This window comes from Schistocerca nitens, chromosome 5, assembly GCF_023898315.1.
Source record: "Schistocerca nitens isolate TAMUIC-IGC-003100 chromosome 5, iqSchNite1.1, whole genome shotgun sequence".
NCBI classification, from domain to species: Eukaryota; Metazoa; Arthropoda; class Insecta; order Orthoptera; family Acrididae; genus Schistocerca; species Schistocerca nitens.
Genome location: NC_064618.1, coordinates 430134666 through 430159017, shown reverse-complemented (window position 1 = coordinate 430159017; position 24352 = coordinate 430134666). Strand labels below are relative to the sequence as shown.

Genomic DNA, 24352 nt, shown 5'->3' with positions numbered 1-24352 from the left:
TATGCTTTCGCTTAGAATCACTGGATTAAAGTTATACTAAGTAACACCAGTTCTCCGCCAAGTCTGACCAACACAGCAAAATGTGTAGTGCTTGGTATTAGACAATTCATGTTCTTGACCGAACTTTCCTTAAGACCTCGTTTATTTACACCTATGTTCCTGTATTACGTAACGTGTCTAATAAGTGAGTTTAGAAAATGTCTTTCTCTTTAAAATGTCAATAACAATACACCAAGCTAACAAAATACACAATACCTGGAGAAGATGGACAGAGAGAGGGGTCGGAGGTGAATCAGAGAGAAGGAGCGAAGGAGAAGATGGACAAAGAAAGGAGGAGGGGAAGATGAACAGGGATAATAGGGAGACCGGGACGTATATCTCAGTTTTCCAATCTGTACAGTATAGTCTAACAACTTTCACGAATGATGATGGAATGATGAGGACGACACAAACACCCAGTCCCCGGGCAGAGAAAATCTGTAACCCAGCCACGAATCGAACCCTGGACCCCTTGATCCAGTGGTAGCAACGCTAAATACTAGACCACAAGCTGCGGACGCCAGTGGTTATAGCTGGAAAAGAATACGCTGTTATCACTCTGCCAACACGTGGAAATGTCACAAATTTATCCTTCCACAATCCTGTATTTATGCCCTTTTTTGACAATTTTATTAAGATAAAAACTTGTGGAGTTCGGTGATTAGCAACGGTTATTAGTATACAGCAGTACTGGCGGCAAATCGGTCCGGGAACTGCATGCGTCACGCGTCTTACCCTAGTGCGGCTCTTATCGACTTGTTTATGCCACCTTCTTGTCGCCTTAAGCCGCTGTAAGTGCCTAGTAATTTCATTATAGATGTGTTACGCAGACAGCTGTAAAACTGTCGACTACAACAGTTCAAATACCAAAACACACCGATAGTTGAAAAATTTCTTAGAAGAAATAAACAATGACGAGCTCCGTAATGACATACCTTGGTATTGTTTAATTACATGGCAATCAGGAGAAGAAAGAATTTTTCCAGTTACTAGATCCAACAAAATTTCTGCAAATTAAAGAAAAATACTTGAATTAACATGACGCTCCATAGTGGCTGACTTTTAAGACAACGTTGAACATATAACATAGGACTGGAAAATAATTCCTGATGTACTACAGGGTGAGTTTAGGGTGTATAACAAATTCATACTGTTTTGTAAAGTCACTGAGAACAACCATTCGCTCATTTCAAAGAGAAAGTAATCCTTCCATTAAAAAAAATAGATTCCACACTTAAAACTGTTAAGTAATCGAGCCGGTAAAACTCGTAGTGAGTTATGATTTTACTTCTACACAAGCTGCAAAAATTAGATAAACCAAGATTTTAGTACCAGCTAGCTTCATTCTTATGGGAATCATTAATTACAGTCGACTATATGTGAACGACATGTAAGCAACCAACATCTAAGAGAGACGCCTCAGTGTAATTTACCATTCATGTACGCCGCTGCTCACCACACTATGGTCTTCTTCTTGCAAGTTCTTTAATAATGTAAGAAGGCTTCTCAAAATTTTTTTCTTGAAAAGGAAGTAGGTCTTATAATTAAAACTGGGGGCACTTTGGTAATAGGAATCCAATTTTTAAGTCTCCAATATAAATAATTACATGATGAAGAGGTTACAAATGGAAAGCCTTTATTCAAAGAAATACGAAACAAGAAAAATGCAGCACGATTTTGCGCATGAACTGCTTTCCTTACCGTGATTGGAGTCGGACTGACGCTGGCGTGCCTCGAGTTTATTAAGAGCCGACACAGCGGAGAGATCGATTCGAAACTGCTTTGTGTCCATGTAATTAAAGTGGGCTTTGTTTGCGGCGTCCCTTCCCTGGCCCTGAGCTGTTTACGCACCAGATCAGACTTACATTGCTGTAAAAGAACAGTCGCGCGAAAATCTCTTGGCCACATAATATTTCTCAGGCTATTCTGCGTCACTTTCCTTCAGATTCTCTGTAATTTCAACCACATGTCGTGCAAATTATTGAGAGTAAAGCGATTAAAATTTGCCAAACGATTCTGACAGTGGTGGACATTATTTTGTATTTGTTTGTGATATTAAAATTTGTTGTGGCAATATATTCCCCAGGATGTAAGAGAACCTTCTTATTTTTCTTAGCCGTTTCCCATATCTTCATCGGGGGTTAGCATGTTAACCTGGATTCAACAAAGTTCGTTGTAGAGTATAGCCTATTGCCCGTCCACTAGCCACAGCCCCTTCCCCACCCCCCCTGCCCCCCTTCCCATCTTGATATACACAAGGAAAACAAGCAGTGTGAATTCAAAACCACTGAAAAAGGTGATCAACATACTCGATGTCGTCCATTTGTACAATAGACTAAAGCGATGGGTTTTCGGTTAATAAGGTAAGGGAGTCCACTCTGTGAGCACACTGAAAGGGCGAGTCGGTGATGGTGTCATAAGACATTCTGCCGAGTTTAAAGCGAGTATGCAGAGCTCGTTCCAATCGAAAGCTCATGAAGTTAAGGGAAGTCGTCTAAGAGGCTGTTTTGGTTCCAGGACACCACCTCAGCTCACTCTGCATGCGACATTATCATACACAGGATCCAAAAAATATGGAATCAGCTAAAACGTAGCACATTACCATGCCTGATATGGTGTGGCTAAACAGTTGGCATTCAAAACAGCTACCAGACGTCTCGGAACGGACGAATACAAGTCCTGTACGGATATCAAGGGAATCATATCATTCTTCCTGAAGAACAGTGGCAAGTTCAGTCAACGATAATGGAGGTAAATAACGTTCGCAAGCCCTTCTCACCAAAGTAGACGACAAATGCCCAATAATAATGATGATGATGATGATGCTCGGTTTGTGGGGCGCTCAACTGCGCGGTCATCAGCGCCCGTACAAAGTCCCAATTTTTACACAGTCCAATTTTTTCACAGTCCAATGTAGCCACAGTCACGAATGATGATGATTATGATGATGAAATGGTGAGGACATCACAGACACCCAATCTGCGGGATAATAATGAGATCTGCTGACTTTGGTGACCATGGGAGATGGGACACTTCATCTTCGTGCTCACAAAACCATTCCTGGACGTCGTGAGCAGTATGGACATACGCCCTGTTTTCTTGGAAGACAGCATTCGTTCGGGAAGAAACATTGTACCATGAGATTGACATGATCAGCCAAAATCATCAATCATTGTACCATGAAATGGGGTGATCAGCCAGAATGATCAAAATGGTTGAACGCGCCCCTGCAGAGTAATCATGAAATACAATGATTAGGTGGTTGAAATCGTCACCAAACGCTATGCTTCCCTCTGAGGACCTAATTCGGCCGGACGATGGGAACAGTATGAAATAAGACTCATCCGAGCACACTTTTGCGTACTGCATAATAAAAGGAAACACGTCAGAGATAATGATTCTTATTATCGACGTGACACTGCACCCTAGCATAAGGAGCATCTGTGAGACAATGGTTTGTGAACAATAATATTCCTGAAACTGCGTAGGCTGCCAAGAATATCTACCTGAACGGAACACCTTTGCCAACAGTTACAATGTCGAAAATAGGAGTAAGGTATAGGGAGAGACGGATAGTATACAATGTGTACAGGAGCCAAGAGGGAATTATAAGAGCGAACCACCATGAACGAAGTACTCAGATTAAAAAGGCAGTAAGACAGGGATGCAGTTTTTCACCCATACTGTTCAACCTGTATATCGAAGAAGCAGTGATGGAAATTAAAAACAGGTTCAGGAGTTGGCTTAAAATTCAAAGTGAAATGATATCAATTATGAGATTCGCTGATGACATTGCTATCCTGAGTAAAAGTGAAGAAGAATTACAGGATCTGCTGAATGGAATGCTCTAATGAATATAGAATATGAGTTGAGAGTAAATCGAAGAAAGATGAAAGTAATGAAACCTAACATCAGGATTGTTGAGCACGAAGTAGATGAAGCTGAGGAAAACTGCTACCTAAGCAGCTAAATAGCCAATGGTTCAAATTGCTCTGAGCACTATGGGACGTAAAATCGTAGGTCATCAGTCCCCCAGAACTTAGAACTACTTAACCTAACTAACCTAAGCACATCACACACATCCATGCCCAAGGCAGGATTCGAACCTGCGACCGCAGCAGTCACGCGGTTCCGGACTAAAGCGCCTAGAACCGCACGGCCACCACGGCGGGCTGAATAACCAATGACAGATGGAGCAAAGAGGATATCAAAAACAGACTAGCACTGGCAAAAAGGCCAAGAGAAGTCTATTAGTATCAAACAGAAGCCTTGAGGAAGAAATTTCTGAGAATATATGTCTGGAGCACAACATTGAATGGTAGTGAAAAATGGACTGTGGGAAAACCGGAACAGAAGAGAATTAAAGCATTTGAGTGGTGCTACAGACAAATACTGAAAATTTGGCGGACTGATAAGGTAAAGAATGAGGATGTTCTCCGCAGAATCGAAGAGGAAAGGAATGTGCGGGAAACACTGGCAAGGAGAAGGGGCAGGATGTTAGGACATCTGTTAAGACATCAGGGAATGACTTCCATGGTACTAGAGGGAACTGTAGAGGGCAAAAACTGCAGAGGAAAACAGAGGCTGGAATTCATCCAGCAAATAATTGAGGACGCAGGTTGGAAGTGCTAGTCTGAGATGTTGGCATAGGAGAGTAATTCGTGGCGGGTCGCATCAAAGCAGCCAGAAGACTGACGATGCAAAAAATAAATAAATAAATAAACAAATAAATAAATTCGTTCACTTCGCTCCAGAACCCCATCTGCCAACAGTACCTTTGATGATTTCGTTTCTTGACGTTGCCATTCCTTCAGGCACGTCATTTGAAAGTGTTCAAGCCGTCATAAATTCGAAGGGTGATCACATCCAACATTAAAGTCCTATAATAAGTGTCCAGTCACTTTTGGAAGTTTCTTCTGATGGCTTCACCCAGAAGCGACGTTGTCGCAATCTGTTTGTGACATGGTCGTAACACCTCACTGGAGGAGAGAAGTGGCGGAGAGAACGGACCAGGACCTCCGCGTCTTGCCGTCAGTGGCAGCGGCGGGGCCGCCGCCTGTTGACCTAATTGTCCCTAGTTGGCGGTGGAAGACTGCGACGCAAGCGACCCCGGCATTCCTCGGCGCCGTCCCACGGGCAATTACACGCTGGTAGTGGCGGCGGTGGCAGCGCGCGGGGCCAGAAGCGGACAGACGTAGTGGGGGAGACACGGGGGGAACCTCACGGCGCGGCTTGCCGGGACGACACACGTACGACCCGGACGCCGGCTGACCCCGCGTCTGTCTGCTCACAAAAAGACTTCAAACGCGCCGTCTGGCCGGCCCAGGCAAATTGTGTCAATGGACGTGTGAAAGACCGATCGGTAACACACCGTAGGCCCCGAGAAACGCCGTCGCATTTATGTTGGATGTTCGTTTCTTTTCCTTTGAATATTAAAAGTACTTGTTTGTATAGTTCTTAACACTCAGTGCACTAGCTGGGTCGTGAGTCAAGTCAGATTAAATCCACGCAGAGACTAACAACCGTGGACATAACACAGCAACCAACCGGAGTGTGGTTTTAAGGCTATTTTTGCGTATGAAGCTGCCTGTTGTAGCTGTGGTCTTCAGTCCGAAGACTGATTTGATACAGTTCTCCATGCTACTCTATCATGTGTGAGCCTCGTCATCTCCGAACAACTAGTTTAACCTACATCCTTTTGATTTTTCGTATTGTAATCTTGCCTTGGTCTCCTTCCACGATTTTTACCATCCCCTCCCCACACACATACACTTCACTCCACAGCTAAATCAATGATCCCTTGATAGAGCGTATCCTAACAATCGATCCCTTCTTTTGGTCAAGTTGAGCCAGAAATTTCTTGTCCCCCCCATGATATTTAGTATTTCCTCATTAGTTACGTGATCTACCCATCTTATCTTCAACATTTTGCTGTAGCACCTTATTTAGAAAGCTTCTGTTCTCCTTTTGTCGAAATTGTTCATCTTCCAGGTTTCTCTTTCATATATGGCTATAGTCCAGATAAATAATTTCAGATAAGACTTCCTAACATTTAAATATTTATTCGATGTTAAAAAATTTCTCTTCTTCAGTGAATCTTTTCCTGCCATGGACGGTCTATGTTCTATATCCCCTCTACTTCGGGTACCATGTTGCCCAAATAGCAAAACACTTGTACTACTTTAAGTGTCTCATTTCCTAATTTAATTGTGTTAGCATCGCCTGATTTATTTACACTGCATTCCATTTTCTTTCTTTTGTTTTTGTTGATGTTCACCTTCCATTCGCCTTTCAAGACAATGTCCATTCCGTTCAGCTGCTCTTCCAAGTCATTTGCTGCCTCTGACGGAATTACAATATCATCGGCAAAGTTCTGAAGGTTTTTTTAAAAAAAGCGATGTCACAATAATATTACGACGTATCGGTCACTGCAATAATCAGACCATCTCTTAGCGCTCACAAAAGGTAAATGTCGTATACCATTAAATCTACGTTTAAGTGCTTAAGTCACACACTGGGCAGATACCCAATCTACACGTAACGCAATACGATACACGAAGAGTTCAATTACGACAATATACGTAACAAAGTTTACACGATTCACAGAGAAGTGGCACACAGGTTTCCTCCCCTACCCCCTCTCACCCCTCCCCGTCACTACCCTCTCCACCTCTAGAGTAACTGACGATTGTGTCAACATGAAGGAGATCTACATCTAGATGTAGCCTTTGCAGGCGACTGTGAAGTGTATGGCAGGGGTACCTCCCATTCTACACGCTGGGGCAAATGAAAGTGGCCAGTAGGAGCAAAAGACCTGCAGTTACTTGCAACAGCATGGGGTAACTGTCAATACAGACGGCCGGAGCCTGGAGCACATTTACACAATCTTCACGCCTCACAGAGTTGTTAACAGAACTCACTCTGCTCTTAGAGGTCACCTGAGGGTGTACCGCAACAACCCTCGTAGTCTTCAAGAACTGCAACAGAATATTTCGGATGAGGATGCTCCAATTAAAGCAGTCCAGCTTCGATCCAGCTTCAAAAACATTCAGACCAGGTCATAAAAGTGCCAAGAGATAAATAGCGCTCACTTTCTACATCCGCTATAGTCACGTTAACAGTGCATTTCCTTTCTTCTATGTTTCTTCGTACCCTGGAACTCTGTTCTTCAGGCCACTTCCATTTGTCAGATCCTGTAGTAACCACTAGAATTTCTTCGTATTCCGTTTACGTATAAAGTGTCTTAAGTTTAACCTTGTTTCCGGGATACCTATGGGAGTAATTGGGGCTGTACTATATTTCTAGACTCCTAACTTAAAAAATAGTTCCTGAAACTTCTTAGCTAGACTTTTACAGACATTTCGGTTTTGTATGCCAGCGACTGCCAGTTCAGATTTTCCGGTCATGGGACAAACAAATTTGTAACTATTTGTTTTGCCCTTTTCATGTAACAATTGAATATTCCCTCTTAGTCCTATAACATATGGCTCCCACAGACTGGATGAGCCGTAAGCGCGATTTTTAAGCTCGTTCGCTGGCTTATTGCATTTTCCTAATATTCTACCAACTAAACGAAGTCTGCTATTTTTGTTCTTACGACTGAGCCTATACGAAAGTTTTATTTCTTATCAAAAGCAGCTAGATATTCCTATTACATATACATTAAGCTTTTTTCTAACGTGGAACATATAACTTCGATAGAAATACTCCATGATTATTTCATCGTACAACATGCTTCATATGTTACCATTTAAAACATAAGAAAAGTAATTTGTTCATTCTTAATCGTGCTCTAAAATTCCTCTTACTACCTGCTAGACCTTATAGAGGGGACTCAGTAGATAAAATTTTGAATTGGAACCTATGTCCAGAAATGCACCGTTTCTCTGCTACAACCATCTGAAAATATGCTGATAACGCTACCACTTTTACAAGCAATTTATTAATCGTGACCCTCAACGTTACTTGTTTTACAGCTCCACTCATTAAGGGGATCCGGAACGTCCTATACCTCCAATGTTAAATGTAAGGAACATTTTCTTATGAACTATTAACACCAAAATGATGAAACTTTTACAGTACAATATTACATATATTTAATACCATGCACCATAAGGATTTTAATTTATTGGTGTTTTTGGGAAGATATTAATTATTTTGTTACTGTAAATAATTGACACATTTTTGGCGTAGTATCTTTGAAATAAAATCTGTTATCAATTATGTATCACAAAAAGGCTATTATACAAGGTGTATATTGGCACTACTTACATTCCTTGAAAATTTTAAGTCTTTATCTCTAATAGTTTAGCAGAAAATGTTCCTTATATGGCAAAAAAGTGAACTTGTGGAAATGGAGTTTCAAAGTTTCACTAACATTTTAGTGGAGTCCAACACCATAAGAGGGGTTTTCACTGTCACTAGACATCTCCCCATCTAGCCTTCTTTTCATACCTTTCATTCTTTGTCTGGCTTGCCTCTCACACACCTTTTCTTTCCTTTCAGCATCACGTTTCCTCTCATTGTCTATCGTCATCATTGCACTCACCATGAACTTTCCGGGCATCACATCCAACTTCTGCAGCACATTGCACTTTATAATGTTACCTTTGTTGTACGTAGCAATGGCATCATATACTCCAAAATGAAGAGTATGAATTTCCGCAAACGAATTTTTTGGGATTCTGGTCCAAATTACATTATTCACACTCTCATTTTGAATTTGTGTACGTCTATGGAGACATTTCTTCAAAAGTTCAGTTGCAGAAAGATCTCTGAAAATTGGTTTTATAGCCTTCATGACAGTTTCTGGTAGATTGTGATGATGCTTGTATACATATTCAGATCCCTGATATTTGTTGTACTTGCACCAGGAATAGGGACCCTGTGGGCATAGTCCATGTCGTGGTTCCTCGTCAGTCGATATGGTGTGGTAGTAAAGTGTCATTACAGCCTTTTCCGTTGCATCAACAATGTGAGTATTTTGTCTTATTGCCAGTCCATAGTCTCTCTGCAATCTGTTGATTACCTCGTCTGTCAATCTTTTAGCTCCACCCAAAGGTTTTCCATCAGTGAGTACTTGGCCTTTCATTGTGGTCTTCAGTCGACGCAGCCTTGTCCCCATACGTTTCTGAACGTGACCTATGCACTCTTGTTTATTATTGGTAACATCATTTCCATAAGGTTTCAGCTCAGATACAGCAGCAAAAGATTTCGAATCACCACCACCCAGGAACTGTAGGTATCTGACCTTGTACGACAGAAGAGAGCGACTGAAAATGTCTTTCACACCGGAAACTTCCATGGCCTCACTAGACCAACTGTATTTCCTTCGACAGTTTTCTGCATGCTCATCCTTCACTCTTTTAGGACACCTACAGTGCTTGGATTTAATTACAACAATCTATAAATTTCCGCGGGACGAAATTTTCGTTAGATGTGATTTATGACACTTTTTGAATCATTGGGAGAGCCTAGTATTAGTATTTGCTTACATTTTTAAGCATCACTTAAAACGGACATGTGACACACAGTAAATTGGATGAGAAATGCAAATGTACTACAGCGTTCTGACTGGCACGCTGATGCATTTGATAGCTTGCAGTTTTTCGATAATGTCTGCATTTTATCATTTAAAAACTTCATTATGTACTTTATGAGTCTGACGATTGTTGCACGAGGATCTTTAGGAATGGAGATACTTAGTGGCTTGCAGGCTGAAAAACTAATATCGCCATTACGTACGACAGGCGCCCTGCTTCCTTATCGTATTCGTACTAACTGAGGAAGTCGATACACTATCTGTTGTTGTGGTCTTCAGTCCTGAGACTGGTTTGATGCAGTTCCCTATGCTACTCTATCCTATGCAAGCTTCTTCATCTCATGTCCCAGTACCTACTGCAACCTACATCCTTCTGAATCTGCTTAGTGTATTCATCTCTTGGTCTCCCTCTACGATTTTTAACCTCCACGCTGCCCTCCAATACTAAGCTGGTGATCCCTCGATGCCTCAGAACATGTCCTGCCAACCGATCCCTTCTTTTAGTCAAGTTGTGCCACACACTTCTCTTCTCCCCAATCCTATTCAATACTTCCTCATTAGTTATGTGATCTACCCATCTAATCTTCAGCATTCTTCTGTAGCACCACATTTCGAAAGCTTCTATTCTCTTCTTGTCCAAACTATTTATCGTCCATGTTTCACTTCCATACATGGCTACGCTCCATACAAATACTTTCAGAAACGACTTCCTGACACTTAAACCTATACTCGATGTTAACAAATTTCTCTTCTCCAGAAACGCTTTCCTTGCCATTGTTAGTCTACATTTTATATCCCCTCTACTTCGAGCATCATCAGTTATTTTGCTCCCCAAATAACAAAACTCCTTTACTACTTTAAGTGTCTCATTTCCTAATCTAATTCCCTCAGCATCACACGATTTAATTCGACTACATTCCATTATCCTTGATTTCCTTTTGTTGATGTTCATCTTATATCCTCCTTTCAAGACACTATACATTCCGTTACAACTGCTCCTCCAAGTGCTTTGCTGTCTCTGACAGAATTAAAATGTCATCGGCGAACCTCAAATTTCTTATTTCTTCTCCATGGATTTTAATACCTAGTCCTAATTTTTCTTTTGTTTCCTTTACTGCTTGCTCAATATACAGATTGAACAACATCGGGGAGAGGCTACAACCCTGTCTCACTCCCTTTCCAAACACCGCTTCCCTTTCATGTCCCTCGACTCTTATAACTGCCATCTGATTTCTGCACAAATTGTAAATAGCTTTTCGCTCCCTGTATTTTACCCCTGCCACCTTCAGAATTTGAAAGAGAGTATTCCAGTCAACATTGTCAAAAGCTCTCTCTAAGTCTACAAATGCTAGGAACGTAGGTTTGCCTTTCCTTAATCTATTTTCTAAGATAAGTCGTAGGGTCAGTATTGCCTCACGTGTTCCAACATTTCTGCGGAATCCGAACTGATCTTCGCCGAGGTCGGCTTCTACCAGTTATTCCATTCGTCTGTAAAGAATACGCGTTAGTATTTTGCAGCTGTGACTTATTAAACTGATAGTTTGGTAATTTTCACATCTGTCAACACCTGCTTTCTTTGGGATTGGAATTATTGTATTCTTCTTGAAGTCTCAGGGTATTTCGCCTGTCTCATACATCTTGCTCACCAGATGGCAGAGTTTTGTCAGTACTGGCTCTCCCAAGGCTGTCAGTAGTTCTAATGGAATGTTGTCTACTCCCGGAGCTTTCTTGCGACTCATGTCTTTCAGTGCTCTGTCAAACTCTTCACGCAGTATCATATCTCCCATTTCATCTTCATCTACATCCTCTTCCATTTCCATAATATTGTCCTCAAGAACATCGCCCTTGTATAGACCCTCTATATACTCCTTCCACCTTTCTGCTTTCCTTTCTTTGCTTAGAACTGGGTTTCCATTTGAGCTCTTGATATTCATACAAGTGGCTCTCTTTTCTCCAAAGGTCTCTTTAATTTTCCTATAGGCAGTATCTATATTACCCCTAGTGACATAAGCCTCTACATCCTTACATTTGTCCTCTAGCCATCCCTGCTTAGCCATTTTGCACTTCCTGTCGATCTCATTTTTGAGGCGTTTGTATTCCTTTTTGGCTGCTTCATTTACTGCATTTTTATATTTTCTCCTTTCATCAATTAAATTCAACATTTCTTCTGCTAACCAAGGATTTCTACTAGCCCTCGTCTTTTTACCTACTTGATCCTCTGCTGCCTTCACCACTTCATCCCTCAAAGATACCCATTCTTCTTCTACCGTATTTCTTTCCCCCATTCTTGTTAATTGTTCCCTTATGGTCTCCCTGTAACTCTGTACAACCTCTGGTTTAGTCAGTTTATCCAGGTCCCTTCTCCTTAAATTTCCCACCTTTTTGCAGTTTCTTCAGTTTTAATCTACAGTTCATAACCAATAGATTGTGGTCAGAGTCCACACCTGCCCTGGAAATGTCTTACAGTTTAAAACCTGGTTCCGAAATCTCTGTCTTACCATTATATAATCTATCTGAAACCTGTCAGTATCTCCGCTTCTTCTATGTATACAATCTTCTTTTATGATTCTTGAACCAAGTGTTAGCTATGATTAGGTTGCGCTCTGTGCAAAATTGTACCAGGCGGCTTCCTCTTTCGTTTCTTACCCCCCAATCCATATTCACCTACTACGTTTCCTTCTCTCCCTTTTCCTACTGACGAATTCCAGTCACCCATGACTATTAAATTTTCATCTCCCTTCACTATCTGAATAATTTCTTTTATTGTTGCTCTCAAATCATATCATAATGATCTGATGAACTCTTCAAGGGGTAAGGGTAGGGGTACTTTTTCATTCCATCATATAGTCCCTCTCTGACATCCTTTGAAATACCTATCACAAATGGGAAGCCATCTGTCTAAATTTTCTGGCCTTGGAACAGGCCCATAACAGTATCCCGAAATCAATCAATTAAGTGCTCGCGCTTTAGACTGGCTCCCCGACACTGTCACTACCCCGTGGAGTTCATGGAAGGATTCATAAGGATGAACCAAGGTACTAAACGTATGCCTGTAATTTAATTGCTAATGAGTGCGTGTAATTCAGAGAAATAGAATGACTTTCATGAATGCTACACGTTAACAATGTTGCTCTGCAAATCAAGATAACGCTATTCCTGACGTCATAATTGCAACGTAGAAGTGCAACGTTTTATTAATTTCTTAGGTTTTATAGCACTGCATGGTTCCTCAACGACAGTGTTATTGTTGTCTATAGTGTTGTTAACTATGTGTTTGTGTTTCTTTACAGTGGGAAACTACCCGATTGTTGAGGCAGTGCTGGGTGGTACGGCACGGTTACCGTGCGATATCTCGCCACCAGCTGACAATGACTCTTTCACGCTGGTCATCTGGTTCAAGGAAGAGGCAACACCCATTTACAGGTGAGCCACTTCCCAAGTTATCTTTCCAATGTGAAACAGAAAAGTTTGTTTATGCAGTGCACTCTGAAGCTTATATAATTGCCAAAATTGTAGCTGTAAACTAGAAGTGTTAGGCAACTCGTCATGAATCATCCACCGACAGTACGCAGCTGTCAGAAAAGATTCCTCCAGAGATGGTGTAAGTGCTAATGAAATGTACATGTCCGTTTGTAAGTGCACGATTTCTAATTACTAGGTTTTCCGCCAACCCGCGGCAATTCAGCGCTAGCTGTTGCGTCTAACTTTTGAAAGCGAACAACTGTTCTAGTTGTTCTCATTCAGACTCAGTTCGACTCTTTCCTTAACCGGTATAGACTCGTTGCTGCTACCAGAGGTAGCTTACCCGCAGAACAAGTAAAATATCTTTGTTACCTATTGCTTCTGTTTCAGTTTCAATGGTCATCAGGACCACTAGAAACTACCACTGTGTGTCACTTACTACCAATATCAGCGAGATAATAATTCGTAAAAAGCGAGTACAACAGAGACTTCGAGATTGTTCCAACTGAATTAACGAAATTCAGAAATCAGCTACTACCATCTCTCCCAGATGTTACTCTAAAGTTTCTGTTCTCTAATTAATCTAACAAAAACGCTACAAGACACTCTTCACAATTTTTGTTAGTTCTTCTAGTTATATCAGGACTACCGAGCAGATTCTAAAGTAAGGAAACTGTAGAACGATTGACACTCTGATTTACGAACATTTAGAAATAAAGGAAGACTTGGCAAGTAAGATGAAAAATTTGTGACAATATTATGAAAACCTTATCTGAAGAGGTTACTGTCCTTTAGATCCTATTAAATGTCTTAGTTTCTAACCGTCTGTTAGTACCTGACACTGGATGAGTGCGTTTACAGCACATTTTACGCTGACGTTCACGTTTTGTTACAAGGTCTATGACAGTACCTGACACTGTAGTTATATCAGCCTACATTGTACTTAGACTATATGAGTGTACCTAGAGTAGGAGGAGATACACTGTTCCTGTATGATAATTTATTATTCATGAACGATAAAGTATGCAAAATGTTTCTTTAATTTTTAGGCCGTCTCTTTGCTATGAATACGAAATTTTTCGGTGTCTCATTTTTATTCAATATATTCTAGTTTCTAACTGAAACTTGTTACTGAGCGTGTTTGCTGGAAAATATGAACTAATAAAGATATCGGAGATCATTGGAACCGAACAGAACGAAGTTTAGTGCTTCAGCTATCACCGACAACGGATCATCGAAACTGAAACATTTTTCAAACGAACCGTAACACTATGTGTCTCAAGCAGCTTTTTGTACCAAAGAAAAAAATGTTGATTTTGAAATTGAGATTTTACCGACTGAGAGCCCAGTTTCTTAGAATGAAGCTTCCAGTCTGCACCGGAATGTACGCTGTTGTGAAACTAGTTGGCAACTTTAAACTAGGAGTCAATGAGGAACTAGAATATAGAGAACCTTGTTACGACTGTTATCCAGGCAAGACGTGACCTATCTTCGCAGTCTTGTTTCTCTCAGACCACTCTCCCGTAATTTAGGTGTAGCCTTTTTCAATAGTAATCAAAACGATTTAGTTACCGGGTTTGAAACCGAACACTACTTAAATTTTGAATAAAAACGTCAGCAGTGACCGCTGAAGTCTGCCGGTGTAAGGAGTCAACCTCATTCTGTCAATGACACTGACAAAGAGAACGGAGGACTGACGGAGTTTCAGGGCAATCTCCTGCTCTCCGCTTGGGGAACTGCCCTTAAAAGATAATAGAATCAGCAATGATCAATGGCATGAGGATGCAGAAGGCAATGGCAACCAGTGTTTTCTATCCTAGTCTGCCTAGGTAGAACACAGTTTACGATCAATCCAACTAGCGGTGATGTGGAGACCAGTAGAACATGCGGCTCCTGTGGCTGACGATGACGGCGTTCTATCCTAGTCTGCCTAGGTAGAACACAGTTTACGATCAATCCAACTAGCGGTGATGTGGAGACCAGTAGAACATGCGGTTCCTGTGGCTGACGATGACGGCGTTCATGAAGTGAACGAGCAGCCAAAAGCAAAGTTGTCTCTAGCATGCGAAAAAAGTACTGGGTAAGATCCAAATCGAGAAACGTAAGCACAGGTAAGGTACACTCTACTATCAAAATGAGTTGTTGGAGGCCTCAGCGACTAGCGAGAACTACCAGAGAAGAGCGGAAATTAGGTACATGATCGCAACAGTGAGTGAGCGCACATTACTTGGCTTGCAGCGATGGCAGCGTGCTCTACAGGAGTAAACTATGGTCATGGTATGAAGCAGGAGAATCTATTACTGTCCCTCCATATCGACATTCGGGCTGGGAAGTGACCGCGAATTACTGACGGATACTGTACCCTGCATTAAAGACACACACTGTGTATCCACAGGACATATGGCCTGTAATTGGAAAAGTATCCTGATGATCTCTCCATTCATCACAGATTCCGGATTATCCCCTACCCGGAGCTCATGGAGGTGACTGCCAAGGGCAAGGTACCCATAAATCCGTAATTACTCTATAAATCGAGGTTTTAAATTCACTTGCACAGCGCTTCCTTCCTGAAGTTTTGTCTTGAAAACCATAGGGTGACCTGTTGACGATGTCACCTGGATACATTCCCGTAACGTGTTTGAACATTCTATACGCTGGGAGGAACTCAGGTCTCACAGCATCCAGGCAGATCTTCGTGTTAATGTAATGTTCTCTGACTGGTAAATATTATATTAATACGACCTCCTTGTCTTTCTCGACGAGGAGGTTGAAGGCGCAGGGGGAGGGGGGAGGTGGAGGGGGGAGCAGCTAGCGCGCAGCAGCGCCTATATGTGGATAACTAAAACCACATCTCGACACGTCTCCTGAAGTCTGTTGGAAAGACACTCATCGAAACTTCGTGACATTTCGAAGAAATCACTCGGCTTGAGTCCAGGGAGACATACATTAGTTACATAAATAATTTACTAGCTACATAATTGAAATTAAAATTAAGTGGGAGAAGCAGTAAACACAGTGAAAATGGCAGTCATTTCGTAACTGTGTTAGACGTCCCATACAATTGTGCTTACGTATCGACGTAGCCAAACAGTACTGTATAAGCTGCAATCCACACTCCTGGAAATTGAAATAAGAACACCGTGAATTCATTGTCCCAGGAACGGGAAACTTTATTGACACATTCCTGGGGTCAGATACATCACATGATCACACTGACAGAACCACAGACACATAGACACAGGCAACAGAGCATGCACAATGTCGGCACTAGTACAGTGTACATCCACCTTTCGCAGCAATGCAGGCTGCTATTCCCCCATGGAGACGATCGTAGAGATGCTGGATGTAGTCCTGTGGAACGGCTTGCCATGCCATTTCCACCTGGCGCCTCAGTTGGACCAGCGTTCGTGCTGGACGTGCAGACCGCGTGAGACGACGCTTCATCCAGTCCCAAACATGCTCAATGGGGGACAGATCCGGAGATCTTGCTGGCCAGGGTAGTTGACTTACACCTTCTAGAGCACGTTGGGTGGCACGGGATACATGCGGACGTGCATTGTCCTGTTGGAACAGCAAGTTCCCTTGCCGGTCTAGGAATGGTAGAACGATGGGTTCGATGACGGTTTGGATGTACCGTGCACTATTCAGTGTCCCCTCGACGATCACCAGTGGTGTACGGCCAGTGTAGGAGATCGCTCCCCACACCATGATGCCGGGTGTTGGCCCTGTGTGCCTCGGTCGTATGCAGTCCTGATTGTGGCGCTCACCTGCACGGCGCCAAACACGCATACGACCATCATTGGCACCAAGGCAGAAGCGACTATCATCGCTGAAGACGACACGTCTCCATTCGTCCCTCCATTCACGCCTGTCGCGACACCACTGGAGGCGGGCTGCACGATGTTGGGGCGTGAGCGGAAGACGGCCTAACGGTGTGCGGGACCGTAGCCCAGCTTCATGGAGACGGTTGCGAATGGTCCTCGCCGATACCCCAGGAGCAACAGTGTCCCTAATTTGCTGGGAAGTGGCGGTGCGGTCCCCTACGGCACTGCGTAGGATCCTACGGTCTTGGCGTGCATCCGTGCGTCGCTGCGGTCCGGTCCCAGGTCGACGGGCACGTGCACCTTCCGCCGACCACTGGCGACAACATCGATGTACTGTGGAGACCTCACGCCCCACGTGTTGAGCAATTCGGCGGTACGTCCACCCGGCCTCCCGCATGCCCACTATACGCCCTCGCTCAAAGTCCGTCAACTGCACATACGGTTCACGTCCACGCTGTCGCGGCATGCTACCAGTGTTAAAGACTGCGATGGAGCTCCGTATGCCACGGCAAACTGGCTGACACTGACGGCGGCGGTGCACAAATGCTGCGCAGCTAGCGCCATTCGACGGCCAACACCGCGGTTCCTGGTGTGTCCGCTGTGCCGTGCGTGTGATCATTGCTTGTACAGCCCTCTCGCAGTGTCCGGAGCAAGTATGGTGGGTCTGAAACCGGAGTCAATGTGTTCTTTTTTCCATTTCCAGGAGTGTATAAGAAAAAGTTGGTTGATAGCAGTATAACACGAAGCAGTCTGTATAAAGTTTATTTTCATACACGACTCCAGTGAATAGAATCTTCAGAGTTAATACTTTGAAACTATTAAAAAAAGTATCTCCTTGTTCTACCAAATTTTCATGTAATATACGCAACATAAACAGGAGACATTTTAGACGTCTATGCAGCAGTTCTGGTTCTCACTTGACGTTGTTTCTACTATGTACGGTAGTCGTCTTGGGACAGAGTGCAGAACGCCCTCCACACATACTTAAGGCAGGATGTATTTCATTGCCGAATGGCTTAGAATGAATGCATAAACACATGGCCTCACACGTGTTGTGTCGCAGAGTGGACTGCAGCTCATCCCAGACAGGGATCTGAAGACAAACATTTCGTGCGTGAGCGGTATACTGAGTGACCGTTGAGCTGCGGCGGACGCAAGCTACCCCTGCGTACCTCTGAAGGATTCTCTTCAGTCCTTTCTCTGACAAAACGATTGTGTTTCTTTATTTAATGGGGAAAAGGTGGTATCACACGTTCAACTCCTATGAGTATACACTTTTATAAAACTTGACGTTAGTCGAATGGATAAGATCATGGTACATACGGTTTCACGCGACGTGCAACTTCCCCACAAACCGATCAGTTAGACCACAATGCCCGTGTAATGGTACGCCCAAAAATTCAGAAATATGACGCAGTGGTTCCCGAACTACTGCCGAAACGAGATACGAGTGGGTAAACAGACATGTGCTGCCAAAAATGAAAGTCTCCGCAACTACTCATCTTTAGAGTAAACAATACATGCTAATTTGATGTAACATGGTGTTTATAGTTTTGATTCTGCTTTGGTAGCAAATAACCACGTTAATTCCGTTTCACATTATAGCGAATTAACATACATTTTAGAAACTAAATTTATCGCTACGAAACAGTATGCATGATGTAGCGACAACTAGCAACAGAACTTCGTTTAACTCCGCAGTGTTGGAGAAATACTCTGCACATAATTTCCCACAGTGCGTTTTAGATAAATAAAACACTATCTTTAGAAGCCTACAAAGTATGACAGACTGTGTTCTGCTAAATGTGGTCATGACTTACTTACATTTTCTCAATCAAAAAGGGGGAAATTTAGCAGCCGATAATTCAGACCAAGCGCAAGCGTACTGAACAGAAATAGCTTAATACTCACAGGTACGGATACAAGAATTGCGGATGAGGAAAAGGTTAACGTTAGGACGCGGAGAGCATTGTTTTTACCCTCGCAGACTTCTCCTCATTTGGTATAACAGTGACCTAGCTCAGACCTTCCTTAGATTTGTTGCTGCTTTTAAAGAGGCTGGAACAATTAAGATTTCTAACTAGGTTCCCTATAAACCGCCTCAAAAGTACATACTTAATTAAATTATATCATGCTTAAGTTACAAAATTATAAATGCAGTTTGAGTAATATGTATTTATTTGTTTACTACAAATTATTCTGTAGCGATTTTTTTCGTAGTCTTCTAACGAATTTTGAATAACTTTATTGAATTGATCTTGTTGTGGCGTGGTACATTTTTTTAATTTTTTTTTATTTTTTTTTATTTTTTATAACGCAGTCTTCTGACTGGTTTGACGCGACCCACCACGCAATCCTCTCCTGCGCCAACCTCTTCATCTCACAGTAGTGAGCTTACGCTTTCAATTATTTACTGGATATACTCCAATCTCTGTATTCCTCTGCAGTTTTTTGCCCTCTACAGCTCCCTCTAGTACCATGGAAGTCATTCCCTGATGTCTTCACAGATGGCGTATCATTCTGTCCCTTCTTCTTGTCCCCGTTTCCGCAGAGAACCTCCTTATTCCTCCTTATCAACTAATTTTTCAACGTTGTTCTGCAGCACCATATCTCATATGCTTCGATTCTCCTCTGTTCCGGTTTTCCCACAGTGCATGTTTCTCAACCATACGTTTGTATGCTCCAAACGTACATTCTCAGAAATCTGTTCTTCAAATTAAGGCCTACGTTTGATACTAGTAGACTTCTTTTGGCCAGATATTACCTCTTTGCCAGAGCTAGTCTCCTTCTTACTTTGTCCGTCATTGGTTATTTTGCTTGGCTCTTGTACATATTGCATATGACCCGTCTCACCCTATAGCTTAACCCTATTTTTCTCAGAATTTCGAACATCTTGCACCATTTTACATTGTGGAACGCTTTTTCCTAGTCGACAGACCCTATAAACGTGTCTCGACTTTTCTTTAGTCTTCTTGCCATTCTCGACCGCAACGTCAGCGTTGCCTCTCTGGTGCCTTTACCTTTCCTAAAGACGAAGTGATCGGCTTCTAACAAACCCTCACTTTTCTTCTCCGTTCTTCTGTATATTATTCTTCTCAGTATCTTTGATGCATGAGCTATTAAGATGATTGTGCGATAATTGTCGCACTTTTCAACTTACGCAGCCTTCGGAATTGTGTAGATAATATTTTTCCGAAAGTCAGATGGTATGTCGCCAGACTCATACATTCTAAATAGCAAAGAGAAAAGTCGTTTTGTCGCCACTTCCCCCAATTTAGAAATTCTGAATGAATTTTATCTTCCCCTTCTGCCTTATTTGATCTTAAGTCATTCAAAACTCTCTTAAATTCTGATTCTAATACTGGATCCCCTATCTCTTCTAATTCGATTTGTGTTTCTTCTTCTATCACATCAGTCAAATCTTCCTTCTCATAGAGGCCTTCAATGTACTCTTTCCATCTAGCCGCTCTCTCCTTCGCATCTAACAGTGGAATTCGCGTTGCACTTTTAATGTTACCACCCTTGCTTTTAATGTCATCGAAGGTCGTTTTGACTTTCCTATATGGTGAGACAATCCTTCCAACAATAATTTCTTTTCATATTTCTTGACATTTTTCGTGCAGCCATTTCGTCTTAGCTTCCCTGCACTTCCTATCTATTTCATTCCTCAGCGAGTTGTATTTCTATAGTCCTGAACTTCCTTGAACCTTATTGCACTTCTTCTTTCATCGGTCAGCTGAAGTATTTCGTCCGTTATCCATGGTCTTTTTTACAGTTCTTTGTACCTAAGTTTTTCTTCCCAACTTCTGTGATGTTTCTCTTTAGACATGTCCATTCCCCTTCAACTGTACCGCCTCTCTTTAGACATGTCCATTCCCCTTCAACTGTACCGCCTACTGAGATATTACTGTATCTATAGCCTTAGAGAACTTCATTCCTTAGTACTTCCGTTTCCCACTTCTTTTCGTATTGATTTTTCCCGACTAATCTCTTAACTTCAGCCTACTTTTCATCAAGACTACATTGTGATCTGAGTCAATATCTGCTACTGAGTACGGCTTAAAATCCAGTATCTGATTTCGGATTCTGTGCCTGATCATCCTATAATCTGAAATATTCCTGTATCACCCGGCCTTTTCGAATTATACCTCCTCGACTTGTGTTTCTTGAACAGAGATATTTGCTATTACTATCGGAATTTTTTTACAGAAATCAATTAGTCTTTCTCTTCCGTCATACCTTGTCCTAAGCCCATATTCTCCCGTAACCTTTTTTTCTACTCCTTCCCCTTCAACTGCCTTCCAGTCCACCATGGGTATCAGATATTCATCTGCCTTTTCCCTTTCAATATCCTCATATACTTTTTCTATCTCTTCATCTTCAGCTTGTTACGCCCGCATGTATACCTGAACTATCGCTGTAGGTGTTGGTTTGCTGTCGATTCTGATACGGACAACCCTATCACTAAACTGTTCACAGTAACATACTCTGTGTCCTAGCTTCCTATTTATAACGAATCCGACTACGTTATATCATTCTCTGCTGATGTCGGTATTACCCTAGCTCATCTGACAAAAAATCCTTGTCTTCTGTCCATTTCACTTCACTGTCCCTTACTATATCTAGATTGAGCCTTTGCATTCCACTTTTGAAGTTTCTATCTTCACTACCACGTTCAAGCTTCTGACATTCCACACTAAGATTGGTAGAACGTTATCCTTTCGTTGGTTTTTCAATCTTTTTGTGTTGGTCACGTCCCCACTGGCAGTCCCCTCCCAGATATCCTATGGGGATCTATTTCGGAATCTTACATACTACAACTTTTAAGGAAAATTAACAGGAAGCGCACCCTCCCTTCGCTTTGACGGCGCCATGAGCTGTGGCGAAGACACTTTAAATGAGTTCTGAATTGTCTTTGGAGGAAAGGCAGCCCTTTTTCCCTCAAGGCGAAACCAGAGGTGGTAGTGATGTCACATACTGCGGTCTGGAGCTGAGTCGACGTTCTAACACTTCTCGAAAGTGTTCTATTGGATTCAGTTAGGGACCTGGGCGTGCCAGCCCATTTCAGAAATATTACTGACCAAAACCATTGCCACACAGATGGAGATTATTCACAGGGTGCAGTTATCGTCTCGTAATCCTTCCTCTAATGTACGCAGTACACAGTGCTATGAAGTCTGTTCTTATCTTTTCCCAATTGTCAATTTGCTAAGTGCAACAAGAGGACAATACCCTGAACACGAAAACCACACCCTTCGTACTTCGCTGTTGCCACTGCACATGATAGCAGGTAACGTTCTGAAGGCATTGACAAAACCTCAAAGGTTCCATTGGATAGCAACGGCATATAGCATGGTTCGTCACTCCAAATCAGTCATTTCTTGTCATCCGCTGTCCAGTGGCGTCCCTCTTGCATCGCATGAAACTGACTGCAAGAATGTGTGGCTTATTGGGAGCTGTTCGAAGATTGTACCGCATTATTTTTAACTCTCTACGCTCGATCATCGTGTTAGCTAGGCTGCTGGTAGCACTTTGGAACTCACTAATTATTCCGTCTACTGATAGTGTGAGATTTTTTACAAACACTCTCCGAAGTGCTCGACGGTTCCTCTCCATCAATACATGATTTCTCCCTGACTTTCGTTTAGTTGCGCCTGTTCCTTCGCACTTGGCAGCAGGGTCAAATATATCTGAAGGATTCGTTGCTCTGGTGGCATAGAATAACTAGTCCACCCTCGAAGTAAACTAGCTACTCTCACAACCCATTGTGGTGTTACTGTTTTTCTACTGGCTGCTCGCCTGTTTTTTCTCTGGCGGGTCTTCCTCTCGCGGCTTCTTGTGGCCTCCTCCGCATTATATAGGAGCGTTCGGGAACCTTGACGTTGTGCTTGTTTGAGGTAGCGTAACTCACAGCACGCAAATTGCCCAGAGTATATTCGTCCAGTGTTTGAGAATGAGAGCACTTAGCGACTTTCAATAAATTTTACGTTCATCCTCAAACCTTTTCGAAATTTTTTCTAGATTATATCATTCCACCTCGCCCTCTCCCCCCCCCCCCCCCCCGAATAAAAAAGAAAGGAAAGAAGCAGTATCACTTACTACAGTGTCGTTGTTCATGCAGTAAACCTTAGCGTCAGGCATGACTTGAAATTTTAACTTCTTTGCCACTTACTCTATTCGCAACACATACTGCAGAAATCATCCACATACTTCACTGAATGTAAGTGAAAAATTACTTGATTGTACGGCTTATAGATCAGGAGATATGGCGCATAAACAGTTAAAAGCGTCAAAAGCTAGCATTTTCCATTTTCTTAAAACGGGGCGCGAATAACTCAGATCCAATGTTCGATGATGAGAGTAATTTGCAACTTCCAACAAAATTTAAAAATAACTTAAAAATTTTTCTGAACTTCTTCTCGCCTACAGCATCACGTTAAATCTTTGGACTAATAATAAGGTTTTTAAAGTTGTTTTTGTACAAGGTAGCCCGAAGTTTTAAAGAATCGGCGGGTGGAAGGGGTTACTGGTTAGGAAAGAAAAAAGGTTTAGTAAAAGCCCATTACGGAAAGAGTTCCCATATGAGCATCACAGATTTTGATGAAATTTCATGTGAACATTCGCACACCTTCACAATGAAGATTGGTGAAATTTCACTCTCAGTCGTTTAATACATGCAGCGATCCATCTATCTGTTTGGCCTGTAATATTGCTTTCAATAGCACACTCGAGAATCCAGGGTATCAAGTAAATTAGAGACACAATATTTCCAGGCGATATTTCCTTCAGTGAAATATGACTAGGCCTTATGTGGAGTAATAGAAAAAGATACCATAAAAAAGTTTTCATAAATTTGAAGCAAAGTTGGCAGAAAAATAGCCCTCAATAAAAGGCGGGTAGATCCGCGTTTTATATCTGCGGAAGTAAGCGCGTGATATACGTGGAACTTTTCATGTGGCAACTTAACAAAACAAGGTCTTCGAATATAGAACTTCATCGTCTACTGCTTCCCAGTTGTTTACAAACTGAGAACAAAGGTGTCGATTTTTCTAAAAAACGTCAAAATGTTCCTCAACTATTTCGCACCAAACCTTACATGTGGTTTATAAACATTTACCCTACTAAACAAAGACTTAACAGGATTCAGGCAACAGAAATGAGATTAATTACAATTATGAAATAAACAGATCGAAAGGACAAAACCCGGAATGAAGTGAATAGAAAAGTAACTGGTACTCAGATTCCTGTTACCAATGTCATAAAAAAACGCAGGCTTCAGTGGCATAGTACATAACGAGAATGAACAGCGACAGACCTGGCAATAAGTATGTCAGCCTGAACCTCGTAGCGAGAAGACCACGAAGAAGATCAAGAACACGCTAGATATAGACAGTGAGATCAGATGTGGATGGGAAGCGACACTAATGGGAAGTTGTCCTGGAACAGAAGACGTATGAAGATAGAAGTATGGTTCAAATGGCTCTGA

The 24352-nt window shown here is 42.1% G+C and overlaps 1 protein-coding gene across 1 annotated transcript in view; it reads left to right on the top strand.

Moving 5' to 3' along the window:
• Positions 1 to 24352, top strand: part of LOC126260507 (nephrin-like) — an 871736-nt gene that overhangs the window by 366878 nt on the left and 480506 nt on the right. Inside the window, exon 2 of the mRNA XM_049957838.1 lies at positions 12871 to 13003. Within this exon, the coding sequence (XP_049813795.1) occupies positions 12871 to 13003 (133 nt within the window). The remainder of the gene's footprint in view (positions 1 to 12870; positions 13004 to 24352) is intronic.